The sequence below is a fragment of the Lithobates pipiens genome, unplaced genomic scaffold (genome assembly GCF_037356315.1).
Source record: "Lithobates pipiens isolate NorthernLeopardFrog02 unplaced genomic scaffold, aLitPip1_a1.2 Scaffold_16, whole genome shotgun sequence".
Classification (NCBI taxonomy): Eukaryota; Metazoa; Chordata; class Amphibia; order Anura; family Ranidae; genus Lithobates; species Lithobates pipiens.
Window position 1 is genome coordinate 394,437,918 of NW_027507748.1, and position 23,217 is coordinate 394,461,134.

General features: G+C 41.9%; 1 protein-coding gene across 1 annotated transcript in view; it reads left to right on the plus strand.

Annotated features, from left to right (window-relative positions):
- LOC143983065 (uncharacterized) overlaps positions 1-23,217 on the plus strand; it is a 695,051-nt gene that overhangs the window by 245,055 nt on the left and 426,779 nt on the right. Inside the window, exon 54 of the mRNA XM_077482312.1 lies at positions 19,808-19,941. Within this exon, the coding sequence (XP_077338438.1) occupies positions 19,808-19,941 (134 nt within the window). The remainder of the gene's footprint in view (positions 1-19,807; positions 19,942-23,217) is intronic.

Here is a 23,217-nt window from a genome sequence, read left to right on the forward strand (position 1 = left end):
TATGCCAGGAAACTGGAGATTGTCCATAGCAACCAAAACTGTCCCTTTACATCAAAAGTGGTTTAGAAAACAGCGATAATAAATCAGAATCACTCGCAGAATTGAGCAATAGCGATTTGTGGGGAGATCCATCATCAAATACTGAAAAGTAATGACAGTGACAATTCTGCAACTGAGCAAATTTCAGTGTTTTTGATTTGATTACACTATTGAATAATTGTTATTATTGTTATATTATTATTTGGTATTATTATTTATAGTTATTTATTATATTATAATTTATGATTTCATTTTTCAAACTTTATTATACCTGAGACTCTCGTTTGGACAGATTTAAAGGGGTTGTAAAGGTAATTTTTTTATTTTCTACATAGGTTCCTTTAAGCTAGTGCATTGTTGGTTCACTTATCTTTTCCTTCGATTTCCCTTCTAAATGTTTTTTTTCTTTGTTTTCTTTGTGTAAATTTCTCACTTCCTGTTTCACCCCAGTAAGCTGTTCAGTAAGCTGTTCTGGCTGACTAACCACCGATCGGATGAGGGTGAGAAGTTTACTGAGGAGAAACAGGAAGTGAGATATTCAGACAAAGCAAAAAAATATTTAGAAGGGAAATCAAAGGAAAAGGTAAGTGAACCAACAATGCCCTAGCTTAAAGGAACCTATGTAGAAAATAAAAAATTTACCTTTACAACCCCTTTAAGTGAGTTATTCCTAAGAATTACAGGACTACAATATAAAACGCCAAATTTTCATGCAAAATAATTGTACCGCTTTCAGCACCTAAAATCTGAAATAATCGTACTGCCAGGGAAGTTAATGCAGGTAATGCATTGAAGTAAAAAAAATGTTGACTTTAGAATCACTTTAATTGGTTTATAAAAAATAAATAAAAATACATCTGAATTTTTAGCTTCTCAACTATCCTAGCCTAAGTTCTCCACAGTCCAGCATGCTGAAATAAACATGGTGAAGCTGCGATTGAAGATCCTTAAAGTGAGAGGAAATAAACTCTTTAGGCTGTGAAAAAGTTAAGCAGAGGGCGAGGACTAGTCACTAGTATTGCCTCTGTGGTCTCCCTGCAAGTAATCTTTCCCAATTAATGATTTACCATTCCTTGTTTTACATTGTGTCTCTATGTAAAGGTAGTCATTTTGGTAGAGGCAGGACATAACAGTGAGCAGTACAGCGATATCACCAAAATCTCACTCCAGATATTTTTAGCCTGACCATACATGGATCGAAATTCGCTTCGTTAAGCAGGGACAGGATGAATTCGGATCCATGTATGGGCAGGGAAGTTGTACTGAGGTCAATCTACTGATGGACTTCTGTACAACCACCCTGTTGAATTTACCCCACTCTATCAGTGCTGCTGGCTATAGCCGGCAGTGCTTATCAGTGTATTATAGAATACAATAGCTAAGCAAGGAGGATTCCACCATCCATATCCGTGGATGGGGGAATCAAGCCATTTTTTTCAACCCTCTGGATAAACGGAGAAAAAAAAACTAATTAGACTAACAACCAAAGGCACATTGCCTCAAATCTCACACATCAGATGTATAGCTATGGGGATGTAGGCAGACTCGTATACCAAGAAGTGCATTGCTATGATCCAGAATTTACAGAAAATTATTTTTTATGGTTCTGCTAAGGCACAATTAACATTTGTAGATATTCCCTAACATAGAAAATTTAAATTTTTTGAGTTCAGTTCCATGTTAAGGGTGGCCCCATCAGTAGCACATGATTACCTCCCATTCCCTATTCCACTGCACTAGTCGGCTGCCAGGAATGAAGAAAAATACCAGTACTTTAAGGTTTCCAGGTATAGGAAACCCCTTCATCCCTTGTGACAGTGTTGGTATTTGGTGATTGCCCGCTCAGGAACTCAGCAATGTCTTATGGTGCCGGGTAAATTTCTTAGCTATGTTTAAGCTTCAGGTCATGACTTACACAGGGGGTTCCTCTTTTTGTTTTTTGTGTCTGAACAGATCAGCAAGGAGAGCAAATGGAAGGTACAGGCATACCCCACTTTTAAGTACACAATGGGGTTTATTTACTAAAGCTTGAAAGTGAAAAATCAGGCTCACTTCTGCATAGAAACCAATGAGCTTCTAACCCCAGCTTGTTCAATTAAACTTTGGTAATAAACAGTGGTGTAACTAGAACCTTCAGGGCCCCGATGCAAGAAACCATGAAGGGCCCCCCTGAACCCCACCAGGGCCCTTCCCTCAGAGTCCGGCGGTGGAACTCCGGGGGGGGGGGCGGACTCTGGCTGGGGAGAACAGACATCGGACTGAGCGGCAAAGCATGGAGCTGGAGAGGGGTACCCTGAGGAGCCAGCCGAGGACACAGGTCATGCGGGGAATGCACAACTAAAGAGCAGCCAGTGCGATAGTCGAGCATGGAGCTCTGCTAGTCACCCTCCACCTCCAGCCACCCGTGTGCATGGTGCACTGGCACCCCTAGCTGCCTATGCTGCTGCCGGCCATATGTAGAGGGGGCTGCATGGGCCCCCTGTAGCACAGGGCCCAGTTGCGGTCGCGACTGCTGCACCCCCTATAGTTACGCCCCTGGTAATAAAACCTGGAAGCTCATTGGTTTCTATGCAGAAGTGAGCCTGATTTTGCACTTTCCAGCTTTAGTAAATAAACCCCATTGTGTACTTAAAAGTGGGGTATGCCTGTATATATGCACAGGTGGGGGTCTGCATTAACATGAACATGTTGCATTGCCTTGAATAGGCAAACCGTAGGGGTTCACTTTTAGTGGTTGAAAGTTGGACTTTGAAGTGACATTTTTACAGTTGACACAACTCTTAATATGATCAAGAAAGCTATTACACCCGATTACAAAGGAAAACCCTAATAATCCAATTAGTAGTACTACTCCTATTGTATATAGCTTGCAAACTATGGCTTTAGGATTTAAAAAATGTGCTTCCTCACTGTTTACGCTTTGTCACTGAGTTTTAAAAAAGAAACACTGAATATCCTAGTTGCAGATTTGTAGAAAATTGTCCTTTTACATATCACATACGTATTATTAAGTCACTGAGCTATCTAAAGTTATTTTTTATTTTTAAAAAAAGTGCAGCTCTTAGGGGAATTTTCTGTTGAGTTTCCAGATTGTACTAATACTCAAGATTCATTTTAATGAGAATATTCTAGTTTCATTAAATTTTCAAGATGCTGGAAGGCATATTTAAGAGATGACATATTTGGATCATCAGCTGTCAATAGACTGAAGATTCCCTTGTACGTTTTAACTATAGCTCACTACAAATCACTTGAGATATTTATTTTTAAGGTACCTGCTCACAGCTTGGACAGAGACTGATGAAGGTACAGTATGTAAATTGCTGCATAAATTGTCCCCAGTATATAAATACCTGAAATAAATTAAGAAAACTTTTTATGTACAGTAACTGTAGCCATTTAAAAAAAAAATCACTGGTTGAACTAGAAAGAAGCATCATTTTTATTTTTGCAAAAAGAAAACCTGAAAGAAAAGAAAACCTTCGTTGTCCCTTTAAAACCGAATATATGTATTATCATAAGTGATTTCAATATTATTAAATGTAAAAATATGGAGGACATAAGGAGGACAGTACTATAATCATTAGTGGTATGGAAACTTCACATAGAGCCTGCTGTCAAAAAATCTGACGGACTTTAGTATGTATTTAGTATTTAGTAATCCGTATGTGTGTATGCTAGTCCGACGGACAAAAACCGACGCTAGTGCAGCTATTGGATACTGGCTATGAACTTTCTTATTCTAGTCTGGTCGTACGTCATCATGTTCAAATCTATTGGACTTTGGTGTGATTGTGTGTGTCTAAGTCCGTTCGTTCGGAGGTCCATCGGAACTCCACCGAAAGTCAGTCAAGAAGACCGTCGGACCTAGTCTGCCGGAAAGTCCGGTCGTGTGTACGCGCCATTACTGGTCAGATCACCAGGTGAAAACAGAAGGAAATAAAACTAAAAATGAATAAAACGAATGCAGCCACCACATCTTAATGATTAGTAGTTGCAATGTGTTGCATTTTTGGTTGTGGGTTTTAATACTGCTTTAACTGCTTCTGGACCACCCCCACACATATATTGCGACAGGGTGGTCCTCCAGCACAAAATCACGTACCTGTGATTATTTTTTTTTACAGGTCTGAGGAGTGTATGGGCACCATTGGTGACCCGCTCCCGCTGTGATTGGACACAGCGGGAGCCAATCAGCGTGTCCGGTGTACCCGATGTCGGCTGGGACCCATCTACTGTTCCCAGGCAGACAGAACTTTGCTCTGCCTAAGTAAACATGCCAAATCACCGTTCTGTCAGATGGGAAGATGGAGATCTTGTGTTTCTACTAAGCAGAAACGCAGACCTCTGTCTTCCCCTGGTCAAAGCACCCCCCACACAGTTAGCAAGCCCCCTTGGGGACACATTTAACCCTTTGATCGCCCCTGATGTTAACCCCTTCCCTGGCAGTGTCATTAGTACAGTGCATTTTTTGTTAGCACTAATCACTGTATTGGTGTCACTGGTCACCAAAAAGTGTCACTTAAAGCGGGGTTCCACCCAAAAGTGGAACTTCTGCTCATCGGAACCCTCCCCCCCTCCGGTGTCACAGTTGGCACCTTTCAGGGGGGAGGGGGTGCAGATACCTGTCTAAGACAGGTATTTGCACCCACTTCCGGGCATAGACTCCCACGGGAGTCTATGCATCTTCCTGTCCCTGCGCGCTGTCTGCTGGGACACACACGGGTCCCAGAGACAGTGCGGACAATTCCTATTGCTCTGCACGACTCGCGCATGCGCAGTAGGGAACCGGGAAGTGAAGCCGCAGCGCTTCACATCCTGATTCCCTCACCTAGAATGGCGGCGGCAGCAGCCGAGAGCCGAGCGATCGATCGGCCTCGGCTGCCGACATCGCTGGATCCTGGGACAGGTGAGTGTCCATTTATTAAAAGTCAGCAGCTGCAGTATTTGTAGCTGCTGGCTTTTAATATTTTTTTTCACAGTGAAATCCCTCTTTAATGTCAGATTTGTCTGCCACAATGTCGCAGTCCCACTTAAAATCGACGATTGCCACCATTACCAGTAAAAAAATAAAAAATAAATGAAATTCCATAAATCTATCCCATAGTTTTGTATCAATATACGCGTATTGGGATTTTATTATCAAAAAAATGTAGCAGAATACATATTAGCCTTAACAAATTCGATTTTACAATTTTTTCTATTGGGTTTAGCACAAAGTAAAACATTTTTTTTTTTCAAAACTGTCTAAACATTTTTTTTGTTTTTTTGCGCAATAAATAAAAACCGCAAAGGTGATTAAATACCCCCAAAATAAATATTTGTGGGGAAAAGGGACATCAATTTAATTTAGGTACATCGTTGCATGACCACACACTTGTCAATTAACCACTTGCTTACCGGGCACTTAAACCCCCCTCAGTCCCAGACCAATTTTCAGCTTTCAGCACTGATGCACTTTGAATGACAATTGCGCGGGCATACAACACTGTACCCAAATGAAATTTTTATCATTTTTTTCCCACAAATAGAGCTTTCTTTTGGTGGTATTTAGTTACAGCTCGGAGTTTTATTTTTTGCTAAACAAACAAAAAAAGATGCAAAAAAAAAAAAAAAAAAATCAGGTTTTAATAGTTTGTTATAAATTTTTGCAAACGGGTCATTTTTCTCCTTCTTTGAAGTGCGCTGATTAGGCGGCACTGATGGCTGCATTGGTGGGCACTGATGGCTGCATTGGTGGGCACTGATAGGCTGCATTGGTGGGCACTGATAGGCTGCACTGGTGGGCACTGATAGGCATAGTTAAGGCGGCACTAATAGGCACAGATAAGGCGGCACCGATGGGCACAGATAAGGCGGCACTGATGGGCAAAGATGGGCACAGATAAGATGGCATGGATGGGTGGCACGGATAAGTGGCACGGATGGGTGGCACGGATGGGCACTGATAGGTACCACTGATAGATGGGACTGATGGGCACTGATAGGTGGCACTGATAGGTGGCTCTGATAGGTGGCACTGCTGGGCACTGATGGGCGGCACTGCTGGGCACTGATGGGCGGCACTGCTGGGCACTGATGGGCGGCACTGGGGTGCAGCACCTTTGAGGCACATTGTGGGCACTGTGGGTGGCACTGTTGGTGGCACTGCTGGATGGCACTGTGGGTGGCACTGTGGGTGGCACTGTGGGTGGCACTGTGGGCACTATGGGCACTGCTGGGTGGCACTGATGGGGGCACTTTTATTCAGGATGGCACTGCGGTGGGCAGGTGGGCACTGGCAGGGGGCAGGTGGTCAGCTGTATTGCTGGCCGTGATCGGGACTGATGTCCCTATCACGGCCGCCGGTGATCGGCTTTTTTTTTCTCTCCTCGTGCTGTCAGCGCGAGGAGGAATAATAGCCGATTACCGGCTCCGTTCTATCACATGATCAGCTGTCATTGGCTGACAGCTGATCACGTGATAAGGGGTCGGGATCGACCCCTTACACGGATCGGTGATCAGGCGAGTCTCACGCAGGCCGCTCGTACCCGGGACGACGTCAATAGACGTAGTCCCGGAAAAGTAGATCCGCGCTAATGCCGTCATTTGGCAATAGCGCGGATCCCAAGTGGTTAAAGTAACACAGTGCCGTATCGCAAAAAATGGGCTGGTCATGAAGACGGGTAAACCTTCCGGAGCTGTGATTAAAGAAGGATATTTTGCTCAGCAAAGATACTATATGATGAAAAAGATGAACTTCTGAAAATGTTAGTTGCCTGGCTTTGATGATGCTCCAGTTGCTTTAGTACTTTAAAAGTCATTGGCCTGGGATAAATATGCAAAGCATTAGTTCTGACTTTATTATGACATTCCTAATCTACAATTCATTTTTTTTCTCAGTGATTACCAAAAGAAGTACTATTTTAGCACTAACCAGCCAACTGATATTCTTAGAATGGGGTCACAAATGGCAGGCAATTTCCTTCATTATAGGTTTCCCAACAAGTAACATACACACACAGTACACATATCGCTGTTATGTTTTTGTAAGATAATAAAAAAAAAAGCTCAGCGTAGTTTGTGAAGATCTCCATCATTAGCAGTCTAAGGTGATGAGGCATGATAATGACATACTTCTAGTCTGAAGTCCTCATTTGAGAAAAGATAAGGCATAAAACCCAGTACAATTTTACATAAGAGGATTTACATGTTCAAAGGTTTCCTTCTCATAGATATTCAGCATCTCCATAAGTTTAAACACTTCATAATCTGATCCTAAGTGGTAAAAATCATTCAACCCTCGAGTGCTTTTTATATAAAAATGTATTACGTAATTAAGGCCAATTAATAGGTACTGCCCTGGCTAATCCTTCTCGGAGCAGAAAAAAAGGAAGCGTATCCGTGCCATTAATATTTGCTGTGGAATACCCTATATTCATATGATCAAAGATGTATAATCAACAAAGTAGTACAAAGCAGAAAATCAGAAACTTAGTCATAGAGCTATTTATATTCTTCTTGTTTCAAACTATGGAGGTGATTAACTATGATATGTTTTTTTCATTCCGTGTAATTCACATATAATAACATACCTGAATAATTATAAACCTGTGTGCAAAGTCACATGCAAAATCGCTGCCATCCTGAGGAAAAAAGTATTTGTTCTAATCTTCAGGGTGTATTTATCAATGTTTTCATCCAAGATTCACTCAACTTTTTCCCATTTTCACATACCATTCAGTTAAAAATATCTGAACAAGTCTTGGCTGAAAACATTGAAACATAGACCCCCTAATCTAATTCCACATATTGCGATTCCTTAGCAGTTGGCTCTGGTGAGACAGTAGCTTTGTTTGAATCAAGTTAGAATAGACTTGTAGCTGCTGAAATCGGTTAGTCTGTCTTAAAGTGGTTGTACACCCCCCAAAAAAATTTTTTTAATACACCTGTAAGGCAAAAGCCATAATGAGCTAGTATGCACCGCATACTAGCTCATTATGAAATTCTTACCTTAGAATGAGGCATTGGTAACTCGCCTGGTCCACGCCAAGGGAGCTGACATGTTGCCTCTGTGTGTCTTCTGGGTATCGCGGCTCCACCGCTGTTAGTGGCTGGAGCCACGATGTCACTCCCGCGCACACATGCGGGAGACTTCTTTCTGGCAAAGTCGGGAGTCTGCCGGGCTTTCAGCCGAGAATACCCTGTGCACATGCGCTGCTGAAGTCAGCGGCTCATTGCAAGGGCAATATCTCCTAAACCGTACAGGTTTAGGAGATATTCTTTTTACCTATGGGTAAGCCTTATTATAAGCTTACCTGTAGGTAAAAGTAATAAAATTGACTATACAACTGCTTTAAAGTAGAACAATAGGCAAAACTTTTTTCATTTTGGATAGAGTAAGTGAGGGTTATAAGCCCTATCAGATTTTTTTTTTCGCCATCTGTCTCCTATTGCAGAGATTTTCTTTCACTTCCTGTCCCATAGCCAAACAGGAAGTGAGAGGAAATCCCTGCAAAGTACGGAAATTCCTTAGGCACCCCCAGGTTACCAGAACTGGCATCCCAATTTGAAGATTTTCCCTCAATTACTTTTCTGGGTACAACCCAAAATTTGGGATTTTCTTTTACTTTCACTTTCAATGATAATGGTAAACAGGGCAAATAGAGAGGGGGAATCTCTCTAACGAGGACAGAAATAAAAGTTGACAGGGGTTCTAATCTCTTTCCACTCTATCCAAAGCTAGAAAAAAAAGTTTTTCTCCTAGGCATAATTTAATTATAAACTGATACTTATCCAGGCACCCTTCTTTTTTTTTTTGTTGGTACCTACCAGTAACAAAAGTAAATGGTTTTTACCTAGTTTACAGTATCTCAAAACCCAAGTGCAACTAGGGTTGCCACCTGTCCAGGATTCACTCGGACAGTTCGGGTTTTGAATAATGTGACCGGGTTTCAGTCCACCTGAAACCCGGACACAATATTCAGACAGGAATGTGGCTCAGAACAGGACCTGATAGGAGGATGAGAGTGCACTATGCTATATTACTATTCTCTTTGGACGCCCAAAGGTGTCTCAGGTCTGTTACAATCCTATAGCGCAGTGGTCATCAACCCTGTCCTCAAGGCCCAATAACAGGCCAGCTTTTATGTATTACCTTGTGGAGATGTAGACTAGAATACTGTAATCACTGAGCAGCAAATGATATCACCTGTGATGTATTTCAGTTATCTTGCAAACCTGGCCTGTTAGTGGGCCCTGAGGACAGGGTTGATGACCACTGCTATAGTGTATGCTTAAATTTTTTTTTTTTTTGCTGTGCGCTGCTAAAATGTTCGGGTTTGGTCTAAAGAAAGTGGCAACCCTAAGTGCAACAGTAGAATCATATGCACAAAAGATGTGAATGTATTTTCAGTGTACTTTTCCACATCCATAGTAATATATGAGCAGTATTAAGGGTCCATTAACGCTAGGCAGCAGAAAAAATGGCAGAACTGCTGGCAAAAAAAAAAATCAGCATATAAAATGCACACGCATTTAGGCATGTTTGCATTTATAAGCGTTTTCCCCCACAACACTAGAAAATGTACATTTGAAAACGCTTTATGTGCCTAAATGCCGTATTTAGGCATGTCAAACTTTTTTTTTTTTGCTTGGAAACTCCTCTCACTTGTGCACTTGTGATTTTTTTTTTCAGTCTGTAAACGCAACAAATATATGTAAACGCCAAAATGTGCATGGACACTTAGGCTAACATAGAGTTGCTTTTACAGGCTGAAATAAAAAATGGCAAATGCCTGTGCAAGCAACATATTTTATGCCCAGAGTATATGAGGTCTAAAAGTACCCAGTGATTACAAGGAATTCCTATAATATAATACTTAACTGGCATTTTTCACCCCAAGATCTTTATTTACCATACGGCACTTGTGAGTGTACTTGACTTAGAGGGGGCAGCACCAGGCCTTTAGTTTACAACATTTTCTTTAGTTTGTTCTCCCCCTTTGGCCAGCTCTGGGCATTTTTCGCTAAAGATATCAAAAAGTTATCTAAAGTTATCTATATACCTATAAGGGGAAGGGGTGGGTGCAGGAGAGCTTAGGAGCAGTCTAAAAGGAAACATGAACGTCTTCAAAATGGGTTTAAATGGCCACAGTGGCCCTTTACTTAAAGGCATTGTAAATAGTTGATATTCTTTTGACTAGGTATTAGTGTAGTTATGTTCCCTGTGTTGTTTGCCTTACCTTGTAATGATGGGCTCACATGTTGTGGCTGCAGCTCGTAATGTCATGGCTGAGCAATTCTTGTAAGTCCATTGTTTGCTACAGCTAGCCTGTCCCCATTCACCAAAGGCCCAAGAGAACTTCCTGGTCTGGGTCACACAGCATCTAATACATACCTTAACACCACAAATGCGATGTGCTGATGTATCTTAAAAAAAAATCTTCTAGCTGCATGGTGAGCTCTCTGTGTGTGAATGTGCTGCCTGCTTGTGGTTGTTTCTAATTACTGTGTAGCACTCATCTGTACCAGCACTAGACTGAGAGACTCGGGGATTATGGGATTGTGGGATATACAGTTTCTTAACAGGTAATGTTATGCCCCGTACACACGATTGAAAATTCGGCCAGCAAAAGACTGATGAGAGCTTTGGTCGGAAAATGCGACCATGTGTATGCATCGGACTTTTGCTGGCCGAATTCCTGCCAGCAAAATATTGAAAGCAGGTTCTCTATTTTTCAGTTGGAAAAAGTTCCGATCGGAAATTCTGATCGTCTGTACAAATTCCGCAGCACAAAATTCCTACGCATGCTCGGAAGCAGTGAACTTAATTTTCTCGGCTCATCGTAGTGATGTACGTCACCGCGTTCTTGACGGTCGAAAGTTCAGAGAACTTTTGTGTGACCGTGTGTTAGCAAGCCAAGCTTGAGCGGAATTCCGTCGGAATTTTTGATCGTGTGTACGTTGCATTCGTTTTCAGACTACAGACAGAGGTCATGCATTAACCTATGCAGTGCCATGCCACATGCCTTATGTTTCTACACAGACAGAAATTTCTGATGCAGCAATGACTCTACTATAGGCTGTGCATACAGGGCAACAAATTACATGATCTACTACTTGATCAATGCATATGGTATGCAGGGGAAAACATAAGGTGCAGGTCGGAAGGTTTACGATGCCTTTAACCACAAGACAGTTCTAGTTTATAATAACCAAAATTAACATAACCAATATACAGTATAATATAAAATCTGTTGGTTACAACAAGGGGTCTTTGGTGTCTGCTAGCCTAAAGGCTTTGTCCCCAGCCACACACCACTGGCTCATGGATAGCTCAAGAATTTACTATTAACAATTTTCCAAAGGAATAAGCCCTGTTAAACACCTGACACCAATGGGGGAGCTTCATATCACCAGATGGGCACACTGATTTGTAACCATTTCACCTTTTCATGGACCCCCAAAGACCTGATAACCCCCCAATCTGCCATGACAGACACCTATAAAAAGAGTTTAATGAAAAACATAAAACGAGGTAGGGAAAGTGGAACAGCCTTATTCCCTTGTAGATCTTCCAGAGAGAACTTCCAGCTGCCCCTGCATGTCCTATGTCTGCGGCTCCTCCCTGCCACATAACCCTTGGCTTCCAATCAAGTAAGACCTGGAGTTTTCTAATTTTTAACTCTTCCTGGGGACTGTTTCTCCCCCCAGTCATGCAGTCCCCCCCCACCCCCCATTTATTTTCACCGGGTCTCTTTCTAGCTGTGGTTTTACTAAAATAATCATAAAACTCAAGGTATAGTGTTAACAAAATAACATCACCATTTAGATGTCTAAATACAACATGGACTCAGAATTTGTCAGTAAGATAAAAATGGCTATTTACAGTAAAGTATGATATACTCAGGTTTTACATTTACCATAGGTAGAGCAGGCTAGGAACACCTCAGTCATAAGTCAGAAGGTCTGCAGGCAGTCACTATAGTTATGCATTGGTGTACTTAACTGCATGCCTCTGTTCCGTAACTAAAACATGATTTCCGTTTATTGAATGAAATTGGTATGAATGCCAGCTGAAACCTCTTTCAGCTGCATTACATGGGTGAAATGAAACTCTGATAAAGGAGTTATATGCTGCAATGACAGGAATTGATTTCCAATTTTCTGTAGTATTACAATATTATTGCTCATGACTCAGGCAATTTAGCTTATATTACAGTGCTCGTTGGGTGCAGTACATCACACTGACAGCCTGATCTTCACCCACTGCAAGGCTTTTGATGAAATAGTGTGGATTTGATTTATAGCAAATAAGATTTTCATTTTTGAATTTGGTAGTTGATTAAAGTTTGTGTACTTCTTACTGGTAAAAAGGAAAAGGCAAAATGTAGTTTTACCGAACATAACTGCAGGAAGGATAGCATCCATTTCATTATGGTGGTGGATCAGTGAGAATTATAAAGAAGGCGCCTAGACCTACATGAAAGTATTCTCAATAGAGCCATCACTGTTGAGAAGTGCAACGGTAATGTAGTCATACCTCAAACTGCATGTTCAGTCAGACCTCTAGATTCTAGTTTTAATGATGATGGCGCACTGTAAGCAAGTTTAATGTTGATCTCTAGGAAAAATAAAGAACATCGTTTAATTCTGTGCTTGAATTTATATATCTTTGGGTAAAATTATGGCAACTGTCTGAATCTCTTTTGATATCAAGGCACCTGTAATCTTCTGCACAGCAGCTATCAGACTGGCAAAGTGAGGTCAGCACTATTAGGACATCACGGCTCTACTACTTTGCAGAGTGCTGTCAGTCAAGCATGGGAACATCTGGGCAGGGCCTACTTGTCCAGCACAAGGGGATACCTTTCTCTTGTATGCACTCACCAATGCCCAGACATAGGTGGGGCTGCATTCATGTAAACTCAACATCAGGACAGAACCCCAGTTTAGAAGTGAGTGTGCAGCTGTGTAACAATATGCAGATTCCACTGTGATAGGATTTACATAAATTTTTTGTTAATATGCAAGTCTGACTTTTACAAAATGTAATATGGTATAGAGAATGCAATGGGTTGCAACCCCTTATGCCGCGTACACACGATCGGAATTCTCGTTGGAAAAAGCTCTGATGGTTTTCCCGACGGAATTCCGATGGAATTCGGCTCAAGCTGTCTTGCCTACACACGGTCACACCAAATTCCGATCGTTTATAATGCGGTGACGTACAACACGCACGACGGGACTAGAAAAAGGAAGTTCAATAGCCAGTAGCCAATAGCTTCTGTCTCGTAGTTGAATCTGAGCATGCGTGATTTTTGGCTTGTCAGAATTGCATACACACGATCGTAAATTCCGTCGGGAAAATTGAGAACATGCTATCAATATTTGGCTGGTGGAAATTCGGACAGCTAAATTCCAATGGAGCATACACATGGTCGCATTTTCCGATGAAAAGCTCTTCCGGAATTCCGATTGCGTGTATGCGGCATTACAACTGTCATGGGCTATTATCAATATATGCATGTATGTATGTATGTATATGTGTATGTTTGTGTGTGTATATATATATATATATAATATATATATATATATATATATATATATATATATATATATATATATATATATATATATATATATATATATATACATTTATTGAGACTTTTACATTTAATATGTAATAGCATTTGTACAGTATTTGATACCATTAATATAAATTATTGATCAAATTATTTGTGGCTGTGTTCTTCATTCAAAGTCCCACCCTCCTCTCCTTTTTTGTATAGATAGGGATGGAGGCATATGATTCTACAAGATCATTGTCTCATTTAAATTCCCACAATTTTTCTCCTTTCTGATTCCTACTGTGAAACGCTCTGTCCCAAATCACTGCACACCTTGTCTTCCAGAATGTTGCATTTTTAGGGGGACACCACTGAGCTTGTGTCCTGCTCCAACAGTCCAGCTATCCTTTGCCACCTCACTCCCAGTGGCAGGATAGGGTCCTGCTGTGCACTAAGCACAGACCTCATGCATGCACTTAAATAACTCCATTAGCTCTTCCGTACCTGCAGCTAGGTCCAGTCCTGATTGCTTTTGGGGCACCGACTGCTAGAGAGTAGTCAGAGCACTGATTCCCACACTACCAGAGTACCTGTTGTCCCGTATCACTCTCCGCTGTCTGGCTGCTATTACATTCCCACTAGTTTATGGTTACTCATAGTTAACAGAGTTAAAGGAGAGGTCCAGCCTGAGCTCGTCTGGCTGGACTTCTCCTATGGGTCACAGGAGTGCACTCCTGTGACCCATTTTCAGCAGAGAGTGGTCTGAAGTCCACTCTCTGCTGATGTCACTGGAATCAATCCAGGCACCCCGTCATCATGACAATAATGTCTGGATCTGCAAGGTGGACTGGACTGATGCCTGTCTAAGCCTCTCAATGAGCCACTGAGTGACTGAGACGCCGCTCCCCGCCCCTCCACAGCTCTATGCTCCAGTGAGCATTGAGGAGCAGAATGGAGAGCTGCTGATTGACAGTCAGCAGCTCTCTGCTCAGGCAAATGAGCTATTGCCAATGTTTGATCATTTCTCAGTGTACCGGCTGGGGACAGATGCAGCATCGAACTGATGCTGCATCCACCCAAGTAAGTATAAATGAGCAAAAAAAACGACAAAACCTATACTTCTGCTTACAAGCCCCTTTGTGGTAACTTTAGACCCAGAATTAAACAGTCTAATGCAGGCTGCCCAGGTTTTACCTTGCCATGCAAAGTCCATTTAGCTTAAGTCCATTACTGGCACAGTCCTGGTTCCAGGAAGAATCCCAACAGGGCAGCACAGAATGGGGCCAAGTGCTCCAGCAGGACTTTGTGGTGCAGCAGACCTTCCTCTGTTATTTCAGGTGGAAGACAACCCAGACCTCAGGCCCTCCCATATTATTTATATGGCTTACAAAAGGGTGCAGGACCCAAGAAAACTCAGTAGAGATCTGAGACAGTTAACCCCTTCCCACCCTGGGCAGCCTGAACTAACTACATAGTGCAATTAATACAATTAATACAACATCAGAAATACATTAAATTGTACCCCGTAAATACCTGCTCACAACCATGCTTACATTAGGGAAAAACACACGGGTGACCTCAATGGTGTACTACTGTTCCTTCATTGTGCACTTACAGAGTTGGTTGTACTTCCTAACTGCTTTAGTTTGTAGAGAAATCCATGAACTATCTAGGCTGTCTCCCAGGGATGTCTGCAACACAAGGCTAAATAGAATCACAAATAGTGATTGGTTCGGTCCGAGCAAAAGTTCAGCCTGAACATCGCCTGTTCGATCATTCAGTGATGACCCGAATTTGCGGAATGCTCGGCAGGATTTTCGCCCACTGAGTGCCCCACAATGCACTGCACGCTGCACAGTGCATTCTAGGGCCCTAATTTCGATGAAGTTGGTCAGGTGCAAGGCTTTGCCATTTAGGGCACAGAGCACTGTCAGAGCCCTGATTGGACAAAGTGATGAAACTTTGTTCAATCACGGCTCAGTGCTCATAGACCAACCCCACACTATAAAAGATTCCTTCTGAGTGTAGAGTGTTAGTGTAGTGTGAGTATAGTTTTGACAATTTTGACACATTTTTGGGACCATTGGCATTAATACAGCGATCAAAAAAATTGCATTGATTACTGTAAAAATGTTACTGGCAGTGAAGTGGTTAACCACTAGGTGGCACTGTAGGGGTTAAGTGTGTCCTAGGGAGTGATTATAGCTGTGGGGGAGGGGCTGTGTGTGACATGTCCCTGATCAGCGCTCCCGATTACAGGGAGAGTTGATCAGTGGCAGTGTCACTAGGCAATACGGGGAGATGCTTGTACATTAGCATCTCCCCGTTCTTCCTCACCTTGAGATGATTGTAGGTATCCCCGCAGACATCGGGTCCGCGGGACCCGCAATTGCGGTCACGGAGCTCCTGGCAGGTGCACGCGCGCCCGGGAGCCGCCTCTTAAAGGGCAAAGTACAGGTACGTTAATCTGCCTGTACATGCCCTTCTGCCACAGTATATCTGCATGAGGTGATTGGGAAGTGGATATACGATACACATGCGCCACTTTACACGCAGACTAAGGGGAACTCCCTAGGCACTCTATTTAAAGGACATTTTAATTTCATTATTGTTTCACTTTAAGCATCATTAAGATCACTGCTTCTTTAAAAAAAAAAAGAAAAAATGTTACATTGATACACATCCCCCAGGGCAGTACCCGGGCCCTCATACCCTTTTTATGGCCAATAACTTTGATATAAGCCTTCAAAATAGGGACTTTTGATTTTTCAATTTTCTGGTCCCATAGACTTCAATGGGGTTTAAAGTTCAGGTCCAAATTTTTGCGATGTTCTGGCATGAACCAAACTGGGGGTGGGGGGGGGGGGTGTTTGGCCCAACTCTAATCCTAAACCTTTTGGAAAAACACTCTGCATATATGTATAGTATTTCAGGCAGGTAATTGGGAGTTTCTTCACAATTAAGCTTTATGGCTAAACTGATACAGGAGTTAAATTTTAATCATGAATGAATGCTAGCAGTCCAAATACTCACTGGCTTCAGTCTAAATACTCACTGTCTGGCAGATCATTAGGAGGAAATCCAGTAGCGAGGTCTCTCTGATGGTGTTTACATCTATTAACCCTACTTCTCTTTAAGTCATCTCTGTGGATTCTCAGTCCTTCAGCTGCAATCTCTATAATTTAGATAAATGAAGATTTTAGCTGTAAAGATTAACCAGTTTTAATGTTATCTTGCTGCACTTTTTACTTTTACTGCTCATTTACTTACTCCAACTGCTTGGTGGTAATTAGCTGTAAAGTGGTTTATTTGCTTAGTAGCAAATGGAAGTATGCAACTAGTGAATTAAATGAGCTGCATTCATGTAAATATCAGAAATTTGGTCTGTTTGAGGAATATGGGTGCAACAGGATAAAAAAAACAAGATGGCAAGTTGCTTATCTACCAATAGCAAAGATACTGTAGATGTTCTTGGAAGGGGCCTAAAAAAACCCTATAAACATCAACCACATAGACTTGCTGTTTTGCTAACACGAGAAAAAGGTAACATGAGCCATTTTCTTTACCCCATAAGGCAGAAGAGTTAAATCGGTAGTAAAGCCGATGCCTTTTTTTTTCTACACCTGTAAGGGAAAGGGTATAATGAGCTAGTATGCACTGCATACTAGCTCATTATGAAATACTTACCTTAGAACGAGACGTTGCTATCTCACCTGGTCCATGCCGAGGGAGCTGAAATTTTCCCTCGGCATGTCTTCCGGGTATCGTGGCTCCGGCGCTGTGAATGGCCAGAGCCGCGATGCTATCACTCACGCGCATGTGCATGGGAGACTTCTTTCCGGCAAGGTCTGGCGTCTGACGGACTTTCAGCCGAGAATCCCCGGAGGGCATGCCCCACAGGTTTAGGAGATACTCTTTTTACTTACAGGTAAGCCTTATTATAGGCTTATCTGTAGGTAAAAGTAAAAAAAATGACTATACAACCACTTTCATCCAAAAGGAAAATGTTAGTTGCTAGTTACTAGTTTAGGTCTTGAGCTGGTAATGAACAATTTCTATACAATCTATTTTAGGTTTGCAACTATAATATATGTGGTCTTACTTAAGCAATCCAATCAATTTATATCCAGTCAAAGAGGTCCTAATGGAGAATGTTCAAACAGATTGCAATGTGCATGGTCAACTTAAGATGCTGAGTGCTCAGCATGCATTTCAAGCTGTAGCTGAGTGCCTTAGTACTTATATTTCTTAGGCCTGGATGGAACACATGGGCAATTCCCGACAGTCATTCCATTCAGTAACATTGCTTCCAGAGGTCCTCTGCCTGACGAGCATTCAGTATATGACTGAACTCTTATGCCGCGTACACACGAGCGGACTTTTCAACATCCAAAGTCCGACGGAATGATTCCGTCAGACTATTCGATCGTGTGTGGGCTGCAACGGACTTTTGATTCGCAAAAGTCTGACGGACTTTAGAAAATGGAACATGCTTCAAATTTTTCCGCCGGAACTCCGCCGGACCCGGTCCCTTCGAAAAATTTGCTCGTGTGTATGCTATTCCGACGGACTAAAACCGACGCTAGGGCAGCTATTGGCTACTGGCTATGAACTTCCTTATTCGAGTCCAGTCGTGCGTCATCACGTTCGAATCCGTCGGAGTTTGGTGTGATTGTGTGTGGCCAAGTCCGTTCAGTCGAAAAGTCCGTCAGAACTCTGTCGGAACTCCGGCAGAACTCCGGCAGGACTCCTTCGGAAGTCTGTCGGACATAAGTCCTCTCGTGTGTACGGGGCTTTAGTTATACCAAAGTGCTAAACCACTGAATGTTTGATACTTATACTGTATTTAAATGACTTTGATCTTTGATCAACAGCCACTACTCCATACTCATACTTTTAGACCTCTCTGCTGCCTTTGACACAGTTGACCACCTGCTCCTCCTCAGGAAATTACACTCCCTTGGCCTCTGTGATTCTGCTTTATCCTGGTTCTCCTCCTACCTACCTCAGCACACTTTCAGTGTCACTTACAACTCCATCTCCTCCGCTCCCCTTCCTCTTTCTGTTGGGGTACCCCAAGGTTCCGTCCTTGGGCCCCTCCTATTCTCACTCTATACCTCTTCCATGGGCCAGTTGATATCCCCCTCTATGCCAATGACACCCAGTTCTATCTCTTCACTCCTCAACTCACCCCTTCAATCTCCTCATGGATCTCAAACTTACTGAATGACATTTCGGTATGCATGTCACACCACTTCCTCAAACTCAGTCTTTCTAAAACTGAGTTTGTTATATTTCCTCCTTCACAGTCCCTCCCTGTGACTTCACCATTAATATCAAAAACACAACCATTAGTCCCTCCACACGTGCCAGGGTCCTGGGTGTAATCCTTGGCTCTGACCTCTCCTTCAGCCTCCATATCCAATCACTGGCTAAATCCTGCCACCTTCACCTCCGCAATATCTCCAGAATTCGACCCTTCCTGACTAATAACACCACAAAGCAACTCATTCACTCCTTGATTATTTCCCGCCTTGACTATTGCATCTCTCTCCTTAATGGCCTACCCTTAAGCAGGCTATCCCCCTTCAGTCTATTATGAATGCTGCTGCTAGACTAATAAACCGCACTAATCGATCTGTGACTGCCGCCCCTCTCTGCCAATCCCTTCACTGGCTTCACCTAGCCCACTGTGTAAAATTCAAAATGCTAACCATAACATACAAAGCCATCCACAACATTGCCCCATCTACATCACCAACCTCATCTGCAGATATCGCCCAAATCGCTCCCTCTGCTCCTCCCAGGACCTCCAGGTCTATAGCTCCCTTGTTACCTCCTTTCATGCTCGCCTTCAAGACTTCTCCAGAGCCCCTTCCATCCTCTGGAACTCCCTGCCCCAGTCTGTCCGATCAGCCCCTACCCTGTCCACCTTTAGGAAATCCCTGAAAACTCATTTATTCAGGAAAGCCTATCCCACATCCCACAACTGTCTCCGAGCCACCCCCATCAAATCATTCTCTGCAGCTATTACCTTTTTGTATCACACCCCCCCCCCCCCCCCCCTTTTAGAATGTAAGCTCTACGAGCAGGGCCCTCCTGTACCTTTTGTATTGTACTGTAATTGAGTTGTCCCCCCTATACATTGTAAAGCGCTGCGTAAACTGTTGGTACTATATAGATCGTGTATAATAATAATAATAATAATCTTATTTTAGAGCCCTGCTTGCAGTTTCTCGGACATAAACAAATACTTCATCCACAAGGAGAAAGAGATGAACAAAGGACAGGACATAGAGATCTCTTCCTTTGTGAAGCGAGTGTTGTACAGACATTCTGTAGGATTGCCAAGGTATGTTAGTATGTTATATGTATGTGTTTCTCAATGTATTCAGCTGGATTAAAGACACAGAAGTCATATTTATCATCAAACTTATATTATAATAGTGAAATGTAATTTGTTGCTATAGGCTGCTGGACTGAACAAATTTCCTAATGTATGATTGTATAATCATGGCTCTTTTTACACACAGAGACATGTGCTTGATGAGATTATGCAAAAAGCAGAGATATGCAGGATATTCAGATACCGATAAAAATAATTACTTTTAAGATTGTATATGCTTAGTGTTGGTCAAAGCAATATTATCTCTGGCTGCTAAAAGTTACTGCACTTAGCACATAAGTAAATGACCTGAATATACAGGCATACCCCACTTTTAAGTACACAATGGGGTTTATTTACTAAAGCTGGAAAGTGCAAAATCAGGCTCAATTCTGCAAAGAAACCACTGAGCTTTCAGGTTTTATTACCAAAGCTTAATTGAACAAGCTGGGGTTAGAAGCTGATTGGTTTCTGTGCAGAAGTGAGCATGATTTTGCACTTTCCAGCTTTAGTAAATAAATCCCATTGTGTACTTAAAAGTGGGGTATACCTGTACCTGTGTTCCTCCGCACTAGACTGTGGCATGGGCAAAAATGAATGTGAAAGTTGGAGACCAATGTTAAATGTGACTGTAGGCAGCAAATTGGCTTAGCACAGACTGGGTAGTTTTGTTTAATATGATAGGTTTGCTTTCATTGCTGGTCTTTAAGTATAGTGTGCAAACAAGGTTTAAAAGGCCCATTCTCGCTATATGCATTACCCAATGCATTCCCAATGCATAGGCAAGGCAATATTGTTTCATTTTACACCAGGGGTCTCAAACTGGCGGCCCTCCAGCTGTTGCTAAACTACAAGTCCCATCATGCCTCAGCCTGTGGGAGTCATCCTTGTAACTATCAGCCTTGCAATGCCTCATGGGACTTTTAGTTTCGCAACAGCTGGAGGGCCACCAGTTTGAGACCCCTGTTTTACACCATTGTATTGTATGTTCTTGCATTGTATGTGCTGAAAAAAAAGTAGGACAGGATTAATTTTTATACAGCGCAGCATGTTGCGATGCTCTACATTTCATCACAATGCATTGTGGTGCCTAAAATTAAATGAAATGTCATTTTGTAACAAATAGTAAAAGGTAAAAATAAGGTAAACAGTGCGGTGCATTGTAACAGAGCATAAGATATGCCCACTGGTATTAATAAGCCTTATGTATAGGGTTCATTACAAGTATTTTCAAGTGCTTAAAATATAAATTAAAAGTAATCTGCCAGCATGATGGAAAACCTCTGTTATTGCATTGCAGAAGTCAAGGACAAAATGTCAGATTTGTCACTGTATTAAGGAAAGATATAGCAACTAATGGGCAGCATTATCTGTTTCGACTTATTTGCTGGTTGAGGAGCCAATATCAATGTTCCTTGCAGAAGCACTGTAAACCAAAAAGCATAATTATTTTCAAAGCATCAGTGTATTGTGCATAAGGTATTACAAGACAAGAAAAATCCTGAGGCAGTGATATGATTATAGAGAGTATTCCATATTAGCACGCTGTCTTTGTTCTTCTTAGCACAGATGGCTCATTTTGCTGCCAATTAAAGTACTCCCTCTAAAATGTGAGAAAAATTATTCTACAAATGACAAAAGAATTTCTACTACTTCTTAAGCCAAATGCAACAATTCTACCATCACACTATACCAGTATTGCCAACATTTTTCATTATAAAAGCTCAGATTCTTCTGGAAAATGTATGATAATCAATATCTCTTGTGGATTTAACTATGTGGAATTGCATTGCACTGGTTTTCTAGAAATTCAGTGTGACAAGGAACAAATTTAAGCTTTTTATTCACTATATGAGCTGCTAAGAGCAGTTCAAATGATTTATTAAACTCATGTTGAATAATGAAATCATGTACATGTCTTGATCACTTCACACATGTGCAAGAAAACCATGTAGAGACGGCAGTATGTTATGGCATCCACTCAGGTTTCATTGCATTGTAGTAAGATTTGTGAAAACTTGATTTCTGATTTGATTCTTGGCTTTGCACTGCATTACTAAAAAATTATTAAAAACGTAAATGTAATTTACCACATTGAACCGGCTAAGGGGCGCATCGGGATGTTTTTTGACAAAGCTGGTTGCTAAGGTTAGCTAAGGAGCGGCCTGGGATGGAAAGTCGGCCGCTGCATCCTTAACAACCGAAGACTCATCAGCTGTCAGCAGGCTTCCCCGATGACAGCTGATTAAAATGCAAACAATTAAAAAGTATGAAAAACAGCATGGGGCACCCCCTGCCCCCTGCTTCCAAACCAGGCCTTATGGGTTTGGCATCGTTTTTAAGGTACAATAGACAATGAGTCGTGATTGTTCTTTAATGAATGAAAATATATAATATTGTTTTCAAAATCTTATTGATGATGCTACCAACTGATTTTACCACTGTTGCAAGTGAAGATGATGTTACTTTTTGCATTTCTGTTTTTGTAGGTTGCAAGTAAAAACAATATATTGGGCATAGTTACATAGTTAGTCAGGTTGAAAAAACGCACTAGTCTATTTTGTTCAACCAATAGAAAAAAGCAAACACATAGAACATTTCCATATACTCAATCCTATACCCAAAGTTGATTCAGAGGAAGGCAAAAAAAAAAAAAAAAGGACGATCCAATTTGCTCCAGTGGGATACAAAAAATCCTTCTTGATTCCCCATGAGGCAATGGGATATTTCCTGGATTAACTAACCCTGGTGTTATTACCTATATATGTTAATATCCAGTTATATTTGAATGTATCCAGCTCTACTGAGCTGTCCAGTTCTAGTTTTTGAGGGAGTCTTTTCTGCAGTTTCACAGCTCTTACTGTGATGAAGCCTTTCCATATCTTGAGGTTAATTCTCTTTTCCTCCAGACATACAAAAATAGTACCCCTTTGTCCTCTGTAATGATCTCAAAGTGAATAACTCTACACCAAGTTCACCATATGGGCCACTTAGGTACCGTATTTATTGGCACAGAACACACAATTTCCCCCACTTAAAATAGGGGTCAAATCGTGTGTGAGTGTTGTACGCTGATACAGGGCTGCCATGGAGGGAAAGGGGGGAACAAGCTTTGCCGAAATAAACAGAGCCGGATCTCCTGTGTACTTGGCTCGGCTTGCAGTCTCGCCCCCTGGACAGCTCTTAGCATTGATGTCCTAGCATTATACTGGTGTTATGTCTATCATAGGAGCCGGGCCAAGG